Below are 17705 nucleotides of genomic sequence, written 5' to 3'. Positions count from 1 at the left end.
TTGTTGCTGATATGTATCTGTCCGTCCATCCACAAATACTTTCAACTTCTTCTCTGAAACAACACAGTCTGTACCAAAGTTTGTTCATGGCATTAAAATAAATAAATAAATAAATCAGGGTCTGAGGCGGCTACAAAACCGGTTTAAGGAGGGGGGGGTTGCCCCACCCCCCCTCCCCCCAGAGAGATATTTGCATTCTTCTCAGGAACCAGTAACCACACACAATTTTGATGAAACTTGACTCCAACCTTCATCACCCATGATAAACCAAGGTTTGTTCATAGTATTAAAAAAAAAATCATCTAAAGGTATTTACTTTCTTCTCCGTTACGTATTTTGCGGGTCATCCTTGCCTACCAGTTGTTCCCTGGTTATCTTATCCAGCCGCCACCAGGTGAGCGTCCAGGGGTATTGTCCGTATGTTTTTTTTTAATCAAATTAAGTCGGATTCCCATGATAAGACCGGTGTTTGGTAATGGTCTATCCATCTGGAGTCCCGCCGACTACTTTGTTGGCACTCGGATAAAGCTCTATGTGCAATCCCAGAATTCCCCGCTGTAAACACGTCTTGAAGCTGTTATGCTCGAGGTCAATTATGGACTCCAATAGTAGAAGGTGGAAATATGAGAAGCAAGATGGATGATGAGAGAGGTGAGGTGAGAGGTGTGTTGGACACATAAAACTACACAGGTTTAATTGCTGTCACCGTCAGGCCTTTCATCAAAGTCTTCATCTTCCTCCTCTGAGCCGGCGGAGTACTCCGACTGATCTGATACTTCATCGTGCCAGTCTGAAAGGTGAGATCAAAGGGGATGAGCGGTAAAGCAGAGAAATTCAAACTTCGGTACAACGTTGTGGTATTCAAACTTGTGAATGCACATGCACAAACACACACAATGTCAACGAATCAGTCGAAGAAGCTGTGCATGAGATTTAAATGAAATAATAACTGCTTCTGGGAGGCTCTTTTGCAAACGATCTGCGTGAGAATGTCACCGATGCCGCCCCACCTGCACTCATCACGTCTCACCCGTACCCTGGTCCTCCTGAGCTGCGTCGTTGTAGTTGACCTGCTTGCGAACGCGCTTGCCCTTTCCCAAGTTCCTGGCCAGGTCCTCTTGCTGCTGCTCGTAATGATGTCTCAGCAACTTCTCCCAATAGTCGGGATCCACCGTTTCCTCTTGTTTGATTATCTCTCTTTCCACGACCTCTTCCTGCCCGAAAGCGCAGGGCGGTTTGAGCTTGAGCTTGAGCTTGTTAGGCTCCGTGGTGCTTGAAGCTTCCTCCACAAATTAAAACCACCAAGCACTTTTTCATGGAATTCAGCACCACAATGTGTTGTAAAATCAGAAAGTTTATTTGTACATTTGTTCAACTAGCAACACACATTCCCAACGGGAGCGGCCAGTTGGGTTGTGTGTTTTCAGTCCTTTTGCCTTAATTATACATTTTCTCACACTATGTGTGAAAGCGATGCTTTAGACTCGGCTGGGGGATTGTGGGAGAGAGGGGGTGGGGTGTTATTATCATCATTATTGTTGTTGATATTATTATTAATAATATTATCTATACTAATAACTGTCTGTGTGTGTGTCAGTGTCTGTGTCTGTATATGTCTCCTCCATAACTCCAAAACCATGAAACCGAGCAGCCTGAAACTTTGCAAGCATACTAAGGGAACTCCGAGGAAGTGCAAGAGTGAAAGTTGGGTGTTTGCGTTAATCAAAACACCAATTTTGAAGATAATTAACGGCCTTATTTAATTATATCCTTGATCAGGCGCATCCTCGGCGACCGGGCTCTCTGGGATCTTAAGGCGTTCCCTGGGTTACCTCGCTGGGGTCTGAAGCCGCCATGTTTTTTGGCCTGCTCAACCATGCCTTGACTTGGAACGGGCCGCAACGATTTCTTAACAATAGTTTGTTTGTTTTTCACTTTCCTCGCTCATTTTATCGAATGCCTGTTCATCATAGCTACGAGTCTCTGGGTACATTACAATACTTATAAACGTCCGGAGATGCCGGCGGTCGCGGCTTTATTTCATTTCCGCACATGCCATAAACCTCGAGAATCTCTTAAACTAAACTGAATTACAAAATTTCAGCTCCAGAATTGAACTTAGCAGCAGTTCTGCCTTCTCGGAAAGCGTTCATTTGTCCAATTTGGACATATTTGACATTTTGGGCTTCTCTGGGAGGCGGGCGTTTAATATGACGGATCGGTGATTGCGAGCCGTGTGCCAAGCGAGCCGTTACTTAACAACCGTTTCGTTGGAGTGCTTAAGCTTCTTGGCAAGTGCTCGACAACATTCGCACTGTCACTGAATTCTATATCGATCGACTTGAACAAAGTTCAGAAACCACGTGTTGTTCTGCGGTGCGATAGGTGGTGGCTGGCTCTCTGAAAATGTGACATTTTATTTTACTCGTTTCCCCATTTTGTGTGTTCTTCCATTATACGACCCATCACTTTGGCAAAGATAAATACAAATAAAAAGTAAACGTTTCATTTTTTAAAAAGTTTCTTTCAACCGTTTCATGGTTTTCTTGGTGAAGACACTTGGCACGCATTCTGCAAGTTTCAATGGCAATACCGCAGTTCGATACCGGAGGTCGGAGGGCAAAATATATTAAACTAGAGATACCCGTGCACATGCACGGGATAGCAGTACAACATAGCTCGTAGCAGACGACAGACCGTACACGGGGAATGACAAAAATACGCATTGTGCAAAATGCAAGTGGTACTATGGAACGCCAAGACTTCCCAAACATTGTCGGCATGTCCGCTAAGTGCCACAGCAATTTCATAGGGATCGTGTGACGGCGAGCCGAGTTTTTACTGTGCAAGCTTGGTATTATAAGAGATGATCAAAATTGGTTAAAAATGTTTTCATTTGCTTTGAAGTAATGAATCGCCACATAATGGCAGAAAAGCCGAGAGGTACACATGCTCGCTCTGTGTAGCCTAGATTCGAATCCCGACCTCTCTTGCTCTCTCTCACCCCTCTCTCTCCCTCCCAACCATACACCCCTCTCTCCCACCCCTCTCCCTCTCTTCGACCCTGACCCCTCTCTCTCTCCCCCCCCAACCCCCACCATTCCCCCTCTGCTGAGGGGACTGCAGCATGTACAAATCAGATTCGAGTGAGCTGACCAGAGGGGTATAAAGGTCGCTGCTGCATGTATGAGCATGCACGCATGCAGGTAGACCTTTGCCAGGTAGATGGCATGGGTTTTAAATGCTGCCGCCCCAGATCTTTAAAGCATCCACCTTCGTGTGTGTGTGTGTGTGTGTGTGTGTGTGTGTGTGTGTGTGTGTGTGTGTGTGTGTGCGTGTGTGTGCGTGTGTGCGTGTGTGTGCGTGTGTGCGTGTGTGCGTGTGTTATTGGTTGTCATCTCCATATGTGGGTTTGAGAAGGTGGAACGGAGTCCTCCAAGGTCTCGAAGTATCCACCTCAGTTTCGGTAAGGGCGGTCACAAATCATGGACCAAGGTATGAAGTCTTGTTCTCAAGGTTCTGTTCCGAGGGCTCTTTTGAGGATCGTCACTGAGCCCCAGAGAGGTTCCAACTCTAGTTTGTTTGGAGTAATATTCCCAGGGATGGTTTTTAAGATCTCTGTAAGGTTCTTCATCATCATTCCCGTTACTTCAATGATTACTAGTATAATTTCGGATCTCTTCAACCTTCAGGGTCTTTTCACTTCATTTTTGAGATCTTGGTATTTGGTCATTTTCTTGATTTCTGCGTTGTTTAGGCCAAAATTGCTGGGAACTGAAACCTCAGTGTGTGTGTGTGTGTGTGTGTGTGTGTGTGTGTGTGTGTGTGTGTGTGTGTGTGTGTGTGTGTGTGTGTGTGTGTGTGTGTGTGTGTGTGTGTGTGTGTGTGTGTGTGTGTGTGTGTGTGTGTGTGTGTGTGGTCATTAAGCATATCATTCTCTTTGCTAACCACCGCACCCTCCTCCCCTCACCTTTCTCTTTGAAGCCAGGTGTTGTCAAAGTGGTTCAGGTGGCTGACTTGGGATCCTAGGGTCCTGAGTTTAAGCCCCATTGGCTGCTGAATTAACACCAGGTGTCTCTTTCGCACCCCTTCCTCGCACCCATCCCTCCCGCAGTAGCAACGTTTGGCGAGGCATCACTCTCCCCACCTCCACCCCTTCCTCACTCTTCCAACCCCCACCCTTTCCTCACCCACTCCTCGCTTCCCCTTCCTCCTCTACCCTTCGTCCTATCTCCCCCTTCCTCTCTCCCTCTCCTCCCTCCTTCTTTCTTTCTCCCTCTACCCTTAATATCCCCGTCAGCGAAGCGACGGACGGGTTGTATTTGCTAGTTTTGTAATAAAGTTGATATTACGATTATGCTATTCTCATGATTGCCAACTCATTATTTTGAACGGAACAAATGTCCTACAAAACGAAATGAATGACGTCCTGCTTCTTATTCACGTGACGTGCAGATGGTGGCGTGTTAATATTATTGTAATTAATATTATTATTAATTTGCCATTATCATTATTGTTATTATTTAATTTTGTTATTGGAAGTCACCTTGGAAAAAAAATGCCACGATAAACTATTTACCTTCACGTTGTTTCGGCCATTGGTTCAAGGAGGAAAAACTCCTTGGGAGAAGGGATATTATTAGTATTAATAGCCTGGTGTTGGCTCAGTGGTTAGGGTGGCGGCTTGGGATCATAACATTTTTTTTGGTTATTTGGGAAATATTTTTGGTCATAACATTAATATTATGCTCATATCATTCCTGTTTGATATTATGGTACAATCATTGGTGTTGTTATATTCCCCTCGCCGAAGGAGAGGGCATTGCGTTTGGGTCCGTTTGTCTGTCTAACAAACTAACAGACAGAGAGGGGTGAAAACATAACCTCCTTCACCTTCGGTGGCGGAGGTAACGAGTATGTGCACGTACTTACAGAAGACTTAGGGAGGAGATTTGAATGCGTCCAAATATGTTTTTAGCCGTCATGCTTCTGGGCGATTCCACTGAAATCATGATACCATCAGACATGTTCATGTCTTCAACATATTAAAACATGCAATTTGGTGTCTGTCTGTTTGTCTGTGTACAGGATATCTCAAAAAGTTGTAGACAGATCCGGATGAAACTTGGTGGACAGGTTGGGCGTGTGACAAGGTCGAACAGATTAGATTTTGGTGAAGATCCGAATCCGGATCTGTATACGAGAATTATTTAATTTTCAAAGTGATTCCTCACCATTGAGAGGGCCAAAAACGATGTCGTACTGACTACTGCATCGCATGATATTTCAAAAATGTATTGGGCCCGATATGTTCTCATGGATCAGGTTTTATGTGGTGGAGGTCTGCGCTCCACCGAGTGCCCTTCTAGTTAATAAAGTGATTGAAATGGAGAATGTGAGACGGAGATCAGTGTTGTAATTGCTACCGGGGCCCTGGGTAGTGAAGGCAGATGTTCACTGGTCGACAGTTTTGACGTGTAAACCCACCTCATCTTCCTCTCGCACAACATACTGGGCCACCTTGAACGAGCTCAGGTACTCGTTCATGCTCTGCAGTTCTGTGTCATCAGTGGCATCCTGACTACGGTCCAACAACCGGTCAATGGCAGCGTCATCGTAGTGAATCACGATGCTTTCATCTCCAACCGGTTCACCTGGACACAAAACGGGGCAACGCGGTCAAACTGCCAAAGCAAGAACGACTATTTACAATGTTTTGTACAATACAGTATTTACAGTTTAACCTTTCCGACTAACAATGCAACACACTGAAACGGGCATACACGATGACAGACAAACCGACACAGCTTGACCAGGTCAGGAGCAAGATATTTGTGCCATCACAGAGACAGCACGACTGGACAATGTGGACACCTAGATGTTGACCGAGACCTATCATTGGGAGAATGACGTGGATCACAATTGAGGAGCTCCATCAGCGTGCAAAGCTCAAACCACCGAGCCAAGTGCTGCGACTGCAAAGACTGAGACTAGCTGGACGTATCAGTGCAGCCATCAGACTCGTCCCAGCTCCTCGGTTCAAATCTGGCAGGTCACGTCAAAGCAACGGCAGTAGTCGACCGAAACTCCCGTCGGATCTTCATCTGAATGCCGCAGTACCGTACAGATTGGGAGTGCCAAAACGATCCACCATCACGGTCCGCCAATAGGTGTCACTTGACTTGATCTCATTCGGCCGAGCAACCAAAGTCACGTGACACGGTCTTCCACATTGTGTGGGGATTACAACCAATTATTCCCTTAACGGGTCCATCAACCACCAAATGAAGCAGCCATCACAGCCAGAATCACCCCAAAACCAGGTATCTGTCATATAAAAGGAGCTTTGTCTCGGTGTGCCTGCGTGTGTGCATCCGTCCATCAACAATTGGCCTGCAGCGGATACTACTAATCAGGCAGCGCAGCACATACACGTATACACACAAATACGTACACACAGCATATCACGTGCTGCACTTACACGCATCAGGAGAGTTTGTTTCCTGGCATTGCCTGTGCCTACTACGTACCCCAGACATTTTAATCAAAAGAAGGAAGAAAGGAGGAGAGGGAGGGGGAGGGCGAGAATTTTTAAATTTTTTTATTTCGATCTTCCTCTTTGTGTGTCGTATGTTATTCGGAATTCACAATCGAAAAAGGCTACGATGAATATCCCATTAACACTCCCCCCCTCCTCACTCCCTGAGTGTAGAGCTCGGCTGGTATCGACACACCGCCTAATATTATTTTTTCCCATTAACAACATTAGGCGATGAGTCTTACATTCTAGTCTACAATGATAAACGTCAGTGTGTCAGTCAGTCAGTGTGTGCATCTCCCCCAGAACTTTTGAAGATGATTAATTCTTGTTTAATTATCCTTTATCAAGGCTCATCCTTGGTCACCTTGCTGTCCCCCTCGCTGGGGTTTTAATTCACCATTTTTTTTTAGCCTGGAACAGGCCGCAATGGTTTCGAAATGATTGTTTTTTTTAATTCACTTTCCTCATTCATATCATCGAATGGCTGATCATCATACCTACAAATCACTGGATACATTGTGATTCTTATAAACACCCAGAGACGCCGGTGTTCGTGGCTTTATTTCATTTCCGCACATGCCATAACCATAACAATCTCTTAATCTCAGCCGAATTTCAAAATTTTCAATTCCTTTATCGACTTCAGAAGTAGTTCTGACTGCCAAAAAATTGTGCCTTCATTTTATGGGTTTTCTGCATCTTCTGGATCTTCATGGTCGCCATAGTTGCTCAGAGATGGTCAGTCCAGGAAAACTTCATGCACCACCATCGTCATCACCGTGGCAAATTTTCACCGTGGCAAAATCGTCAAATGAAGGCAACTTATCATAATAAAGACATTAGTACAATTGAAAAAGGCGATTGCCTATTGGATGTATATGTTCGGTGTGCACAGGGTTCATTTCTTCCAGATCGCTTGGGTACCTAAACTCTGTGGGACGAGACAGCACGGGGAGGTGGTGGCCCCCCGAGGTTTGCAATCCACTTGCTGGGGTGTCGACCCACCACAGAGCGCAAGTGTGGGTGTCGCGGTAGAAATGGACCTGCCGCTCGCCGACGACAAATTAAAATTTTTGTAGGTTTGTACTTACAGAACAAACCCTTGTGTTGTTCTGTATGAACAAAACGGGGGAATTGTGGGAAACTGAATTGTTGATTGAATTTATAATGAGGTAAAATGCCAATTCGCTTTAGTTGGTGCTTTGAGAAAGAACTTAATAAATATAAGCTGAGAAAGCTTGTAGGGAGGCAGAGCACATTCCTTAGTGTTGGTAAAAGACCTCGTAAGTCTTATCTCTTGCCAGATGGCCAACACGGAATCACATACTTTTTCCTCCTCTCACCGGGGCAATCTGGAGCCTGCTCCGGTTCAGTTAATTTCCTTTGAAGTGTTAAACACGCCCTGGTGCGATCACTTATATATACGCGCACTATACTCTATGTTAAAGTTAAGTTTTTCTGTTTGTGATATTGCTCCAGGCTCAAAGGTTCCTCTTGTGCACAAGTCTGTCTGATATTTGTGATCGAATAAACAGCTGAAACTGAACTAAAGGTTCTTTCTGTCTCAAGGTGGCCAAAATTGCCACGACAGGACCGACGACTGATCGGAATTCCTTACTTATCTAACTCAAGGCCTCAGTAATACCACAAGAGATCAACAACAGATAGAGGCGAACAAGCCAAAACTACCCTGGCCGTGCCCGGCTGGACACAGCAGGAACCAATGCAGAGAGTTAACCCTTGTGCGTCCTTGCTGCAGGTTGTGGTCAGCATGCAGTGCGTGGCTTATAAGGAGGAGAGTTGTGGCTGGCTGGGTAGGGGTGCCACACAGTAGCTCCACAGACTCTCGGCGCAACCTTTCGTGGGGTCGATCTTGGATGTCTCGGCGCCTCCCACACCTCCCGATGCCTTTATTTCCTCCCTCTGGCTCTCACCTCACACTGTGATGTGTCCCACGCCCATCCCTGCTTACTCACCATTGGGCGCCGATCGTCCTTGTGGGCGGAGTGACCCCGCCTTGACCTTTCCCTCCACAGCTCGGAGGACATCCGTGGTGATCGTGACACTTGTTTTGCTTTGCTTTGCCGCCTGGATCTGCACCTGGCGGCCTAGCGAACGCGAAAAATACATATAAATGACAGATTACAGATGGAAAATGGTACAAATTAGGGCAAAAGGGTTGATAATTATATAAACAGACGTAGGGATGGCTCGACGTCATCTAACTATTACATAACCGACGTATATCTAATAATTACGTTACGCTTATGCCAGACATTCAATTTAAGGAAATAACTATACCATAGTAAGCATCTTTAACCCAGTAGGAGTAATTTCCACAACAATATTATCATATCTGAGGAGTATTGCACCCAACCCATCCAGCAGGTGTTGATATGGCACCCCAAGCAGCGGTTACAGACTCCTGTCAGATTGTGACGCCCCCGATCAGATCTTGGCAGTTCATCTCAGATCACTTGCCAGTATGGTAATAGGGTTGTCTGACATCCCTGCTATAATGTCTTTTGCGTATTTTGTTGGGTGGTCGCTAGACTACCGTTATTCTCAGGTTTTCCGTCTGTCTGTATGTATGTATGTATGTAATGGACGGCTCTGGAGGCCAGAGGAGTCAACCGATTTTGATGAAACTTGACTGGTAGGTTCATACCAGGATCTAGTTGTATGCTTTTGAGCACCGTTGCTATGGACGCCACCGATGCCTAGCAAAGGGACTTTGAAATTTTTGAAAAAAATCCGAAAAATATTTTTTCGAAAATCAAAAATCGGCTTCCGCGCTTTTATGCGCGCTGTAATCAACCTCTTTGTCAAAAAATTTCAGCCCAATCCGTCAAAAACTGTATGACTAGTATGCAATTATATAGCGACCACCCATGTCGCCTACCGGCTTGTACTTATGTCCTTGTACTTACTATAACCATTGTTTGCGACGTGGTATATTATTAATTATCATTAGTCTCGCCCTGAAGGGGATGCGAGACTGTTGCAATGCCCCTGTCTGTGTGCCTGTGTGCGTGTGTGTGTGTGTGTGTGTGTGCGTGTGCGTGTGCGTGTGCGTGTGCGTGTGCGTGTGCGTGTGCGTGTGCGTGTGCGTGTGCGTGTGCGTGTCCACGTCTATATATTTTCAATTTTAAAATGGTTTTCTCTGCAACCGTTTCTCTGATCAATGCGAAACTTTAAACATCGGAGGGACTGCCCATGGATATTTTATTGCAAACTCTGATGTCATAGGTCACATGGTATGGCAGCCATATTGGATTAAAGTTAAAAACAAAATTGGACATTTTCTCCGAAATCGCTCAAAGAAAAAAAAGCTGAAACTTGGAATATGTCATCGACGCCCCGTGGGGTATACAGGACGATAATGATGATGTCATCGGAATAGTGAAATTTCAGCCATAATTGGTTGAATTTAAATCCTTGTCCGAAAAATCTGAAACGTCATATTTCTAATCTACAATGCGATGTGAATGAATAATTAAATTTATGACTTTCATAACCCAGCCAAGAAACTATGTGACATAATAGGATGCATGGATGATAAGAATATAAGGGGCATAATAGCAGTGGGCCATTACAGTAACATGTTAAGTTAATGATGGTATTGTTGTGAATTCGCGCCCCGCCGGCGTGCGAACGACCGCGTGTAACCAATAGCGGCCGCTTCGCCCACCGAACGTACAATTCAGTCGTGACCCTCTCGGAACAACGCCGGGAGCTAGTCACGGGTGGGGGTCTAACCTCACCACGACTAAGTCGGCATTCTACCCGCGCGAAATAGGGTCCGATCGCCGAATGGTCGATTTACCTAAGTACCCGCGTGGATAGCGTACCGAGGAGTTGTACCACGCCACAGGTCGACTCCGGACACGAACCGCTTAAGCGGCTCATTCCGCGCTACAGGGATAACCGAGCGGAGTTATCGTCGACCTTGACGGTTAGATTATTTACCGGGTGTTTTAAACCCACTATTAATCCCTTACATGATGCAAGATGGAGAGTCAAACAAGGGAAAGGACGCAGCGAAACGGGGAACAATCGGACAAGCACATTTATTCACGGAAGCACAGAAGGCACGTATATTAGAGTCAAGCAAGAAAACACAATAAAAGCAAGCAGAGCGACAACCGAATATGATTTACACGGCAACACTTATAACGGTTCTACTTTCCAAGACTGGCGCCACCCACAGACATTTACACAAAACCCCAAAAGAAAAGGTAGTCGCGACTTCCCTGAGCGTCGAGTCCTTGGCGACCGTAACTCCGAGTCCCTCCGGTGTGGTCCACTGTGCTCATGCCTCGCGCCTGCACGTATCGTCCGCCCGACAGGGACGAACGAACAGAACCTCCGACCAGGAACAATCACCACAACTCTCGACAATTGACCGAACCAACCAAGAGCAAGGACTCTCCACCCCTCGACAACCGACCGAACCCAACTCGAACGCCCACGCCTTTTGTAGGGTGGGGCTCCGCCCTTCGCTCCGCCCCGTTTCTGGCTCCACCTCCCTTTTGGAAGCTTCTCAAAATGGGGCGTGCCCTCTCGTTCCCCTCTCCCCGCACCGTGCGGGGACGAGGAAAGTCAGTTTTGGCTCGGGGCCAGGGAATTATTCCCCCAAAATCAGGCCCCCACCTTTTTTCACCTTTGACCTCTGGCTCAAATCGCACCTCCCCCATGCCAAAGCGCGGGAAAAGCAGGATTAGAAAATCCGGCGGGAGATATTCAAGCGAGAGTTTTGGGCGGGAGATGCCCCTTCGCACCCTTGGGCTGCTGCTGCCACTCCGCTCCTTTCATCCGTCCCGCGGAGATCGTGACCGCACGGTGCCCGTTGAGTGGCAAAGATGGTGGTAGCATAGTTGTGGAAGGTGGCGGCGTGGTGTGAATGGCGTGATTTTGGGCGTCGTGTAGTGAATGGCGTGATCGTTGAGATGTTGGTTGTGACGATGTTCGTTGTTGTTCTTGCACCAAAATAACGACAGCAAAAGAAAAACGGCAAACTGAAGAATCGCAGCCCGAATGGATCACATATATTCCCTCTATACAACGGGTTTGGGCTAACTACACATGGACTTACTGATATATCTCACCTGAGGACCCTTTATGGTGTATTGCGAATTTCCACAACCGTAAGAGTATTTTTGTTCAGAATGAGTGCGCAACGCGAGACTGCGCTCCACGAGTGCCGTTAGAGTTTTTAAAGTATATTCGCTGTGGAATCACCTTCCAGGGTAACCAAATTCCTCATAAAACCGTGAAGCCAAATTAATCAAAACCACACCACGGAGTCGTCGCACGTGCAGAACACCTCAGCTCTGCAAATTGTGGGTTAATCTCCGGTGGTCTTGCGTCGGTGGTCTCGCGTTGCCCGTTAGGGAGACTGAGTCCATTACAATATTGTTGTGGTTTCTACCCGTTCGGCGTGCGGACGACCACTTTTAGCTAATTGCGGCTGCGCGCCCACCGGACGGGCAATCCAGTCGTAGCTTTGCAGATCAACGCCGAAATCCAGCTACGGGTGTGCTTTTAAGCACACCACAACCTTGTCAATATTCTACCCGCGCTACAGGGTCCGATCGCCGAATGGTCGATTTACCTAATTATTCGCGCGGGCAGACTACCGAGAGATTGTACCTCAATGGGACCTGCTTGGAAACGAGCCGCTTAAGCAACTCGCTCCGTTTGCGATTACCGAGCGGTGTATTATCGCGAAGCCCCGTTGGACCCGATAAGCTAATCGGTATTAAAAACCAGCTATTTGTTCCGAACGCAATTACGACAGCTCAATGGAGGAAGGGACGCAACGAGCAGGTGAATATTCAACAAAAGGGGACATTTATTGTACACGTATGCAAGCAATGAATGCAATGGGGGTTAGGGACAGGACACGAGCAAAAAGACCCTACAGCCGTTGTCTATGTATTATGTACACAATCACTTGGTCAGTTCTACTTATAGGACAAGGCGCCACAACTTTCATGCAAAGTAAACCCCAGGAAAGGAAAGGGTAGAACAGGACCTGTGGGCCTTTAATGTTTCCGCAGAGCTGTGGAGACCGCAGGAGCTCCGCGAGACCGCGCAGGTTACCTGCCACCCTCGCGGTGACTCGCTGGACGACCCCCGACGTCTCGCCGTCAACACGGCAGCTGGTGTGATGGCGATTCGGTTGGTGCGGGCCTCGCCGTGCGGCCTGGTTGATCGGGCCTAGCCGACGACGCCTCAGAGGAACGAACGGGCCTTGCTCTTTTAAGAGCTCGCCCGCTCCTCAGCGTTGCTCGGACCGTCTCGGGGCTGGCTGGCGACTTCTCTCCGGCTGTCTCCACCGATCAACAGCCCTCCACTGGACTCGAACCTCTGCCGGACTTCAGGCTCTGCTCCGACGGCCAACAGCCCTCCACTGGACTCGAACCTTGGCGCTCTCAACCGGACTCCAAGCTCCACTGCACTCGACTCCGATCCCCGACAGACTGCCGGCTTGGCGTTCCAACCCGCCCTTTTATGGGGTACGGGGGTGCGTTTTGTCTTCCACCTTCGACCTCTAACCCCCGCTGGCTCCGCCCCTTTTGGCATTTTGATCCGATCTGGCCGTCAAATGCGGAGAAAGCGGACGTGGTTGAAATCACCGGCTCTCGCCCCAACGAGGGAGTCCCCGCGTCTGTCGGCGGAGATGCTGCTCGTCCGTAGAATGCTGTTGCTGGCAAAAAGATGGCGGCGTTTGTGGAGATGAAGGTGAGATGTTGGCGGTTGTTGGGAATGGTGGTGAGGAGATGTTGTTGGTTGTGGCGCTGGTGGTGAGGAGTTGTTGTTGGTTGTGGCGACGGTGGTGAGGAGATGTTGTTGGTTAAGGTGGTGAGGAGATGTTGTTTAAAATAACGAGAGAACAGAATAACACTACCTCAAAGATGCACAGCCTGGCTCATGAATAATTCCCGTTAGGCATCGGTGGGGAAATCTATTCTGGACACACACTTATCAACATAACTGATCTTCGGGGAACCTGAATGGTGTTCTGTGAATTTCCACAACTGTAACAATATAATATGCTCCGACATGGAAAACAATCAACATTTTCCTGGCATGACCTGATGACATCATTTAAAGTTCCTTCAATACTTCTTACAATATCCCTCGATATATTCACAATATTTTAATTGTTTTATCAAATTTAATCAAGCAGACTATTACTGTAGTTTTCAAAGGAGTTCGTGTGTGTGTGTGTGTGTGTGTGTGTGTGTGTGTGTGTGTGTGTGTGTGTGTGTGTGTGTGTGTGTGTGTGTGTGTGTGTGTGTGTGTGTGTGTGTGTGTGTGTGTGTGTGTGTGTGTGTGTGTGCGCGCGCGCGCGCTCTTACACACAATTAACGTGTGATAAATTGAGTACAAACAAGCATTGCCTCACCATCATCATCCTTGAAAAGCTCCTCGGTGCCAAATTTGAGGATGTCATCCAGCTCCTGCTTTGTCATCGAACCGGTACGAGCTGACCCAAGGCCTGGCCTCACAACCAAGTGAGTGAGCATCATTTTCTTTTTTGCCACCTGCGTAATGCGTTCTTCCACCGAAGCACGCGTCACAAACCGATAGATCATCACTTTCCGTGACTGCCCGATGCGGTGAGCCCGGCTGAATGCCTTCGGGGGGAAGTGGGCAGCAATTGGTGATTTACCTAGCAATGAGTATGGTTTCAATGAATGTGTGGTTGAAATTGAAAAATTAAAACAGCAACATGGGATTGTATGATAGAGCCAGAGATACGAGAATGGGAAGATGTCAAACTTAAATGGTGCAATAACTAAATTAAATAAACAGCACTAAGAGCACAAAACCAGGTGACCCCCTACCATTCATAAAGAGTGCCAATCACTACTACCATGGAGATGTCATGTACTGATTGAGTCTCACTCACAATCCCAGCCACCCCACCACCATCACCTTCTTCCCCCATCAAACCTGGATGTCGTTATGTGGGTTCCAATCAGAATCGTAGATGACAACAGTGTCTGCAGTTGCAAGGTTGATGCCTAGGCCTCCTGCCCGAGTGGACAACAGGAAACAAAACTGGGGAGCCCCAGGTGCTGGAGAGAGGAGAAACGAAAGGATTGGTGTTTAGGATTAGAAAGAAGCTTCGGTATAATGAAAGGTATGTGGAGAGCTTGGAAAAAGTATGACTAATGTGCAGATATGGGTACCGTTGAACCTGTCGATGGCTTCCTGCCGCAAAGCTCCAGTGACGCTACCATCAATGCGTTCGTACTTGTACCCCTCATTCTCCAAATAGTCTTCCAGCAGGTCCAGCATCTTAGTCATCTAGAAAGTAGAAGCAGAAGGAAGACCATTTGGGGCAAAATAAAAATTGAAACATTATGAAAGCAGTTTTGGTAACAACTTGGGGAAAGGAGATCCCACCTGTGAGAAAATAAGGACTCTGTGTCCATGAGTATGCAGTCGACGCAACATCTTGTGAAGCAGCATCAGCTTTCCTGCCCCTCGGATCAAACCCTGACCCTCGTACAAGCCGCTTGGCAGCTTAGGAGCTTCCTACACAAACCGCATTGCTCCTCACCTCCAACCACGTCATGACCTCCTCAAACTTTACTTTCATCAACTCTAATGTAAAACTGCAAATACTGCACTTCAATCACCCCACATCACAAAGCAGCAAAATAATTCATTACTGAAGAGGAACTGAAGTTACCATCGAGACAATAGGGAAGAGGTAGGGGTGATTGCAGCATTTCTTGAGGTCCATCATGATGTTCAGGAGAGAGACCTGATTCCCACCTCCCTTTGTGTTCAATGCTTCAAAGTTCCGAGTCAGGATGTATTTGTAGTATTTCCTACCAAGGGAAGAAACATGATCTGAAAGTTAACCTTCTCACACCAACCTCCTGTAGCCTGAAATGGCCTTCCACAGGCCTCCCCTCTTCACACCCCGAAATGCAACACCATGCGGAGACGGCTCACTTTTGCATGGGACTGAGCTCCACACGCACGATGAGCTCCGTTTTGCTGGGCATGTTCTTGAAGACATCCGCTTTCATTCGCCGCAGCATATGGGGTCCCAAGAGATCATGTAACTTCTTGATCTGGTCTTCCTTGGAGATGTCTGCGAACTCCTCCAAGAAGCCTTCGAGGTTGCTAAACAGAGAACGACACGATTGCCTGACTCATCATTGACCAAGAACCACAATTGTTTATGCAGACAGAAAGTGAAGGGAAGGAAACAATAAGAAACTGACTTGAAGCGATCTGGCGTTAGGAAGGTAAGCAGGTGAAACAGCTCTTCAAGATTGTTCTGTAGTGGCGTCCCCGTCAGGAGTAACTTATTCTTGATAGAATACCCGTTCAGGATGCGGAAGAACTGCATAGGGAGGGGAAGTTGGGACCAGAAAGACTCTTGTAAGTTTGTTTCCTCCAGCACAAACATCAGCACAAATGGTCGTCAATTTCTCACTTTTTCAGTCGGTCCACATCTTTCAAAAATTAGTCTTTCTCATCGATTACAGAAGCTTGGGAGATAGAATCCCTCACCTTTGACTGGTTGTTCTTGAGACGATGCGCTTCATCAACCACAAGACAGGCCCAGTAGATGGAGCCAAGCACAGCCTGGTCAATGGTGATGAGCTCGTATGAGGTGAGCAAGACATGGAACTTTATTACTGCCTCTTTCTACATACCAGATCGATGTGGGAGTGGAGTTGGGAGAAGTGGGGGAAGCATGGGAAATCATCATACGCGAAGAATGCCAAAGGACGGGTCACATGAGGAGACGGACACTGCAGATAAGGTGCTTGGGTACTTTATACGTGATGTAATGATTACGTCATCGCAGCACACCTTCATTCGAAACGCCTTGCGCCCTCCCTTGGTGGCATCATCATCGAAGCTGAACTCGTGCTCACGGATCACCCCACGGCTGTCCTTGTCCCCGGTATAGGTAACTACATAAAAGTCGGGTGCCCATAACTGGAACTCACGTTCCCAGTTGATGATGGTGGACAAAGGTGCACCGACCAGAAAAGGCCCCTTGGACAGGCCCTAATTATGGTATGTGGGAAGGATATCAGCCAAGGAAGGCGGGTCATAAAAACAATAATGGAGTTATGTCAGCAGATAAATTAGGTCGAGAACTACATCAAAATACCTTGGGCACTGATCACCTGATATGGTTATCTACCATGCATAAGGTAAACAACCTCTGGGATTCTGCCACCAGGATTCCTCAGGTGTTCACAAAGGCCAACATAGCAAAACTGTATTAAGTAGCACGACTCAGCAGGTAATGCAACACATTTCAGAAATCCCTGAGACTGGTAATTTAACTTCATTAACTTCTTCATTTTAACGAGCCGAGGTCATTTAACTCCAAGCATTTTTGGGACAGCGAGTACGGTCAATGGACAAAATACATCGGTGGCACCACCCAATCACTGGGTCTTGCACGCGAGTTGGGCAATGTAAGAAAGAGTGACCAGATGTTTGCAGTAAGCAACAACCTCCTTATAAAGAGAGTAGAGAAAAACGATCGTCTGCACAGTCTTTCCAAGTCCCATCTCATCCGCCAGGATTGTATCCGTCCCTTGGGCCCAAGAGAAACGCAACCAGTTGAGTCCCTCCAGCTGGTATGGGTGAAGCACCCCACCGGTGCTGTCCACGTAACTCGGCTGCCTCTCGTACTTCACGGTTGGCTAAGGGGTGTGGGGGGGAGGGGGAGGAAGAGGCAACACCTTTACAACTACATCACGTCTTTCACTTTCTGCACCGATATAAGGAAAGGCCTCAAAATTCAATGGATCGATCATTAACCGTGAACAAGTTCCCAACCGATGAAACACAAAGGAAGAGAAAATCAATTCCCAAGTGAACCCAACATTAAGCAAACTCTGGTGATCTTCGTTGCAGGGACACACAGACATGATTCATGTTTCCTTTCCAAAGTAATCCACCGACATCCAGGAACACTGAACGTGACCCAGCAAAGCAAGATCTCACATCCATTGACGGAGTATCCGGTGGCCTCTCGAGGAGGAGCTCCCGGGGCCTTCGTCCCTTCCGCACCACTTTTCTGGTTGGAAGTCCCTCTTCACCCATTATCAGCTCTCTTTCATAACAAAGACAAAGACAGGCATGGGGTGCAAGGCTATAGCAA

The 17705-nt window shown here is 47.3% G+C and overlaps 1 protein-coding gene across 8 annotated transcripts in view; it reads right to left on the bottom strand.

Moving 5' to 3' along the window:
- The window catches only part of LOC147016398 (ATP-dependent chromatin remodeler CHD5-like), a 98174-nt gene that overhangs the window by 19786 nt on the left and 60683 nt on the right, over positions 1-17705 (bottom strand). For 5 of the 8 annotated variants that reach the window (XM_085845004.1, XM_085845007.1, XM_085845002.1 and 2 more), the window contains 15 exons: positions 17549-17657; positions 17053-17244; positions 16394-16594; positions 16088-16225; positions 15796-15917; positions 15521-15694; positions 15252-15393; positions 14963-15094; positions 14746-14863; positions 14507-14631; positions 13956-14187; positions 8518-8649; positions 5488-5654; positions 1031-1214; positions 707-790 (listed from right to left, as the gene is read on the bottom strand). In XM_085845004.1, the coding sequence (XP_085701130.1) occupies positions 707-790; positions 1031-1214; positions 5488-5654; positions 8518-8649; positions 13956-14187; positions 14507-14631; positions 14746-14863; positions 14963-15094; positions 15252-15393; positions 15521-15694; positions 15796-15917; positions 16088-16225; positions 16394-16594; positions 17053-17244; positions 17549-17657 (2252 nt within the window). The remainder of the gene's footprint in view (positions 1-706; positions 791-1030; positions 1215-5487; positions 5655-8517; positions 8650-13955; positions 14188-14506; positions 14632-14745; positions 14864-14962; positions 15095-15251; positions 15394-15520; positions 15695-15795; positions 15918-16087; positions 16226-16393; positions 16595-17052; positions 17245-17548; positions 17658-17705) is intronic. The other 3 variants (XM_085845006.1, XM_085845009.1, XM_085845010.1) reach the window with 3 other exon arrangements.

The sequence above is a fragment of the Eptatretus burgeri genome, chromosome 11 (assembly GCF_056783735.1).
Source record: "Eptatretus burgeri isolate ZD-2024b chromosome 11, Ebu_testis_v1, whole genome shotgun sequence".
Taxonomy (NCBI): Eukaryota; Metazoa; Chordata; class Myxini; order Myxiniformes; family Myxinidae; genus Eptatretus; species Eptatretus burgeri.
The sequence above is the reverse complement of the archived record's forward strand: the minus strand, read 5'-3'. Positions and strand labels throughout refer to the sequence as shown.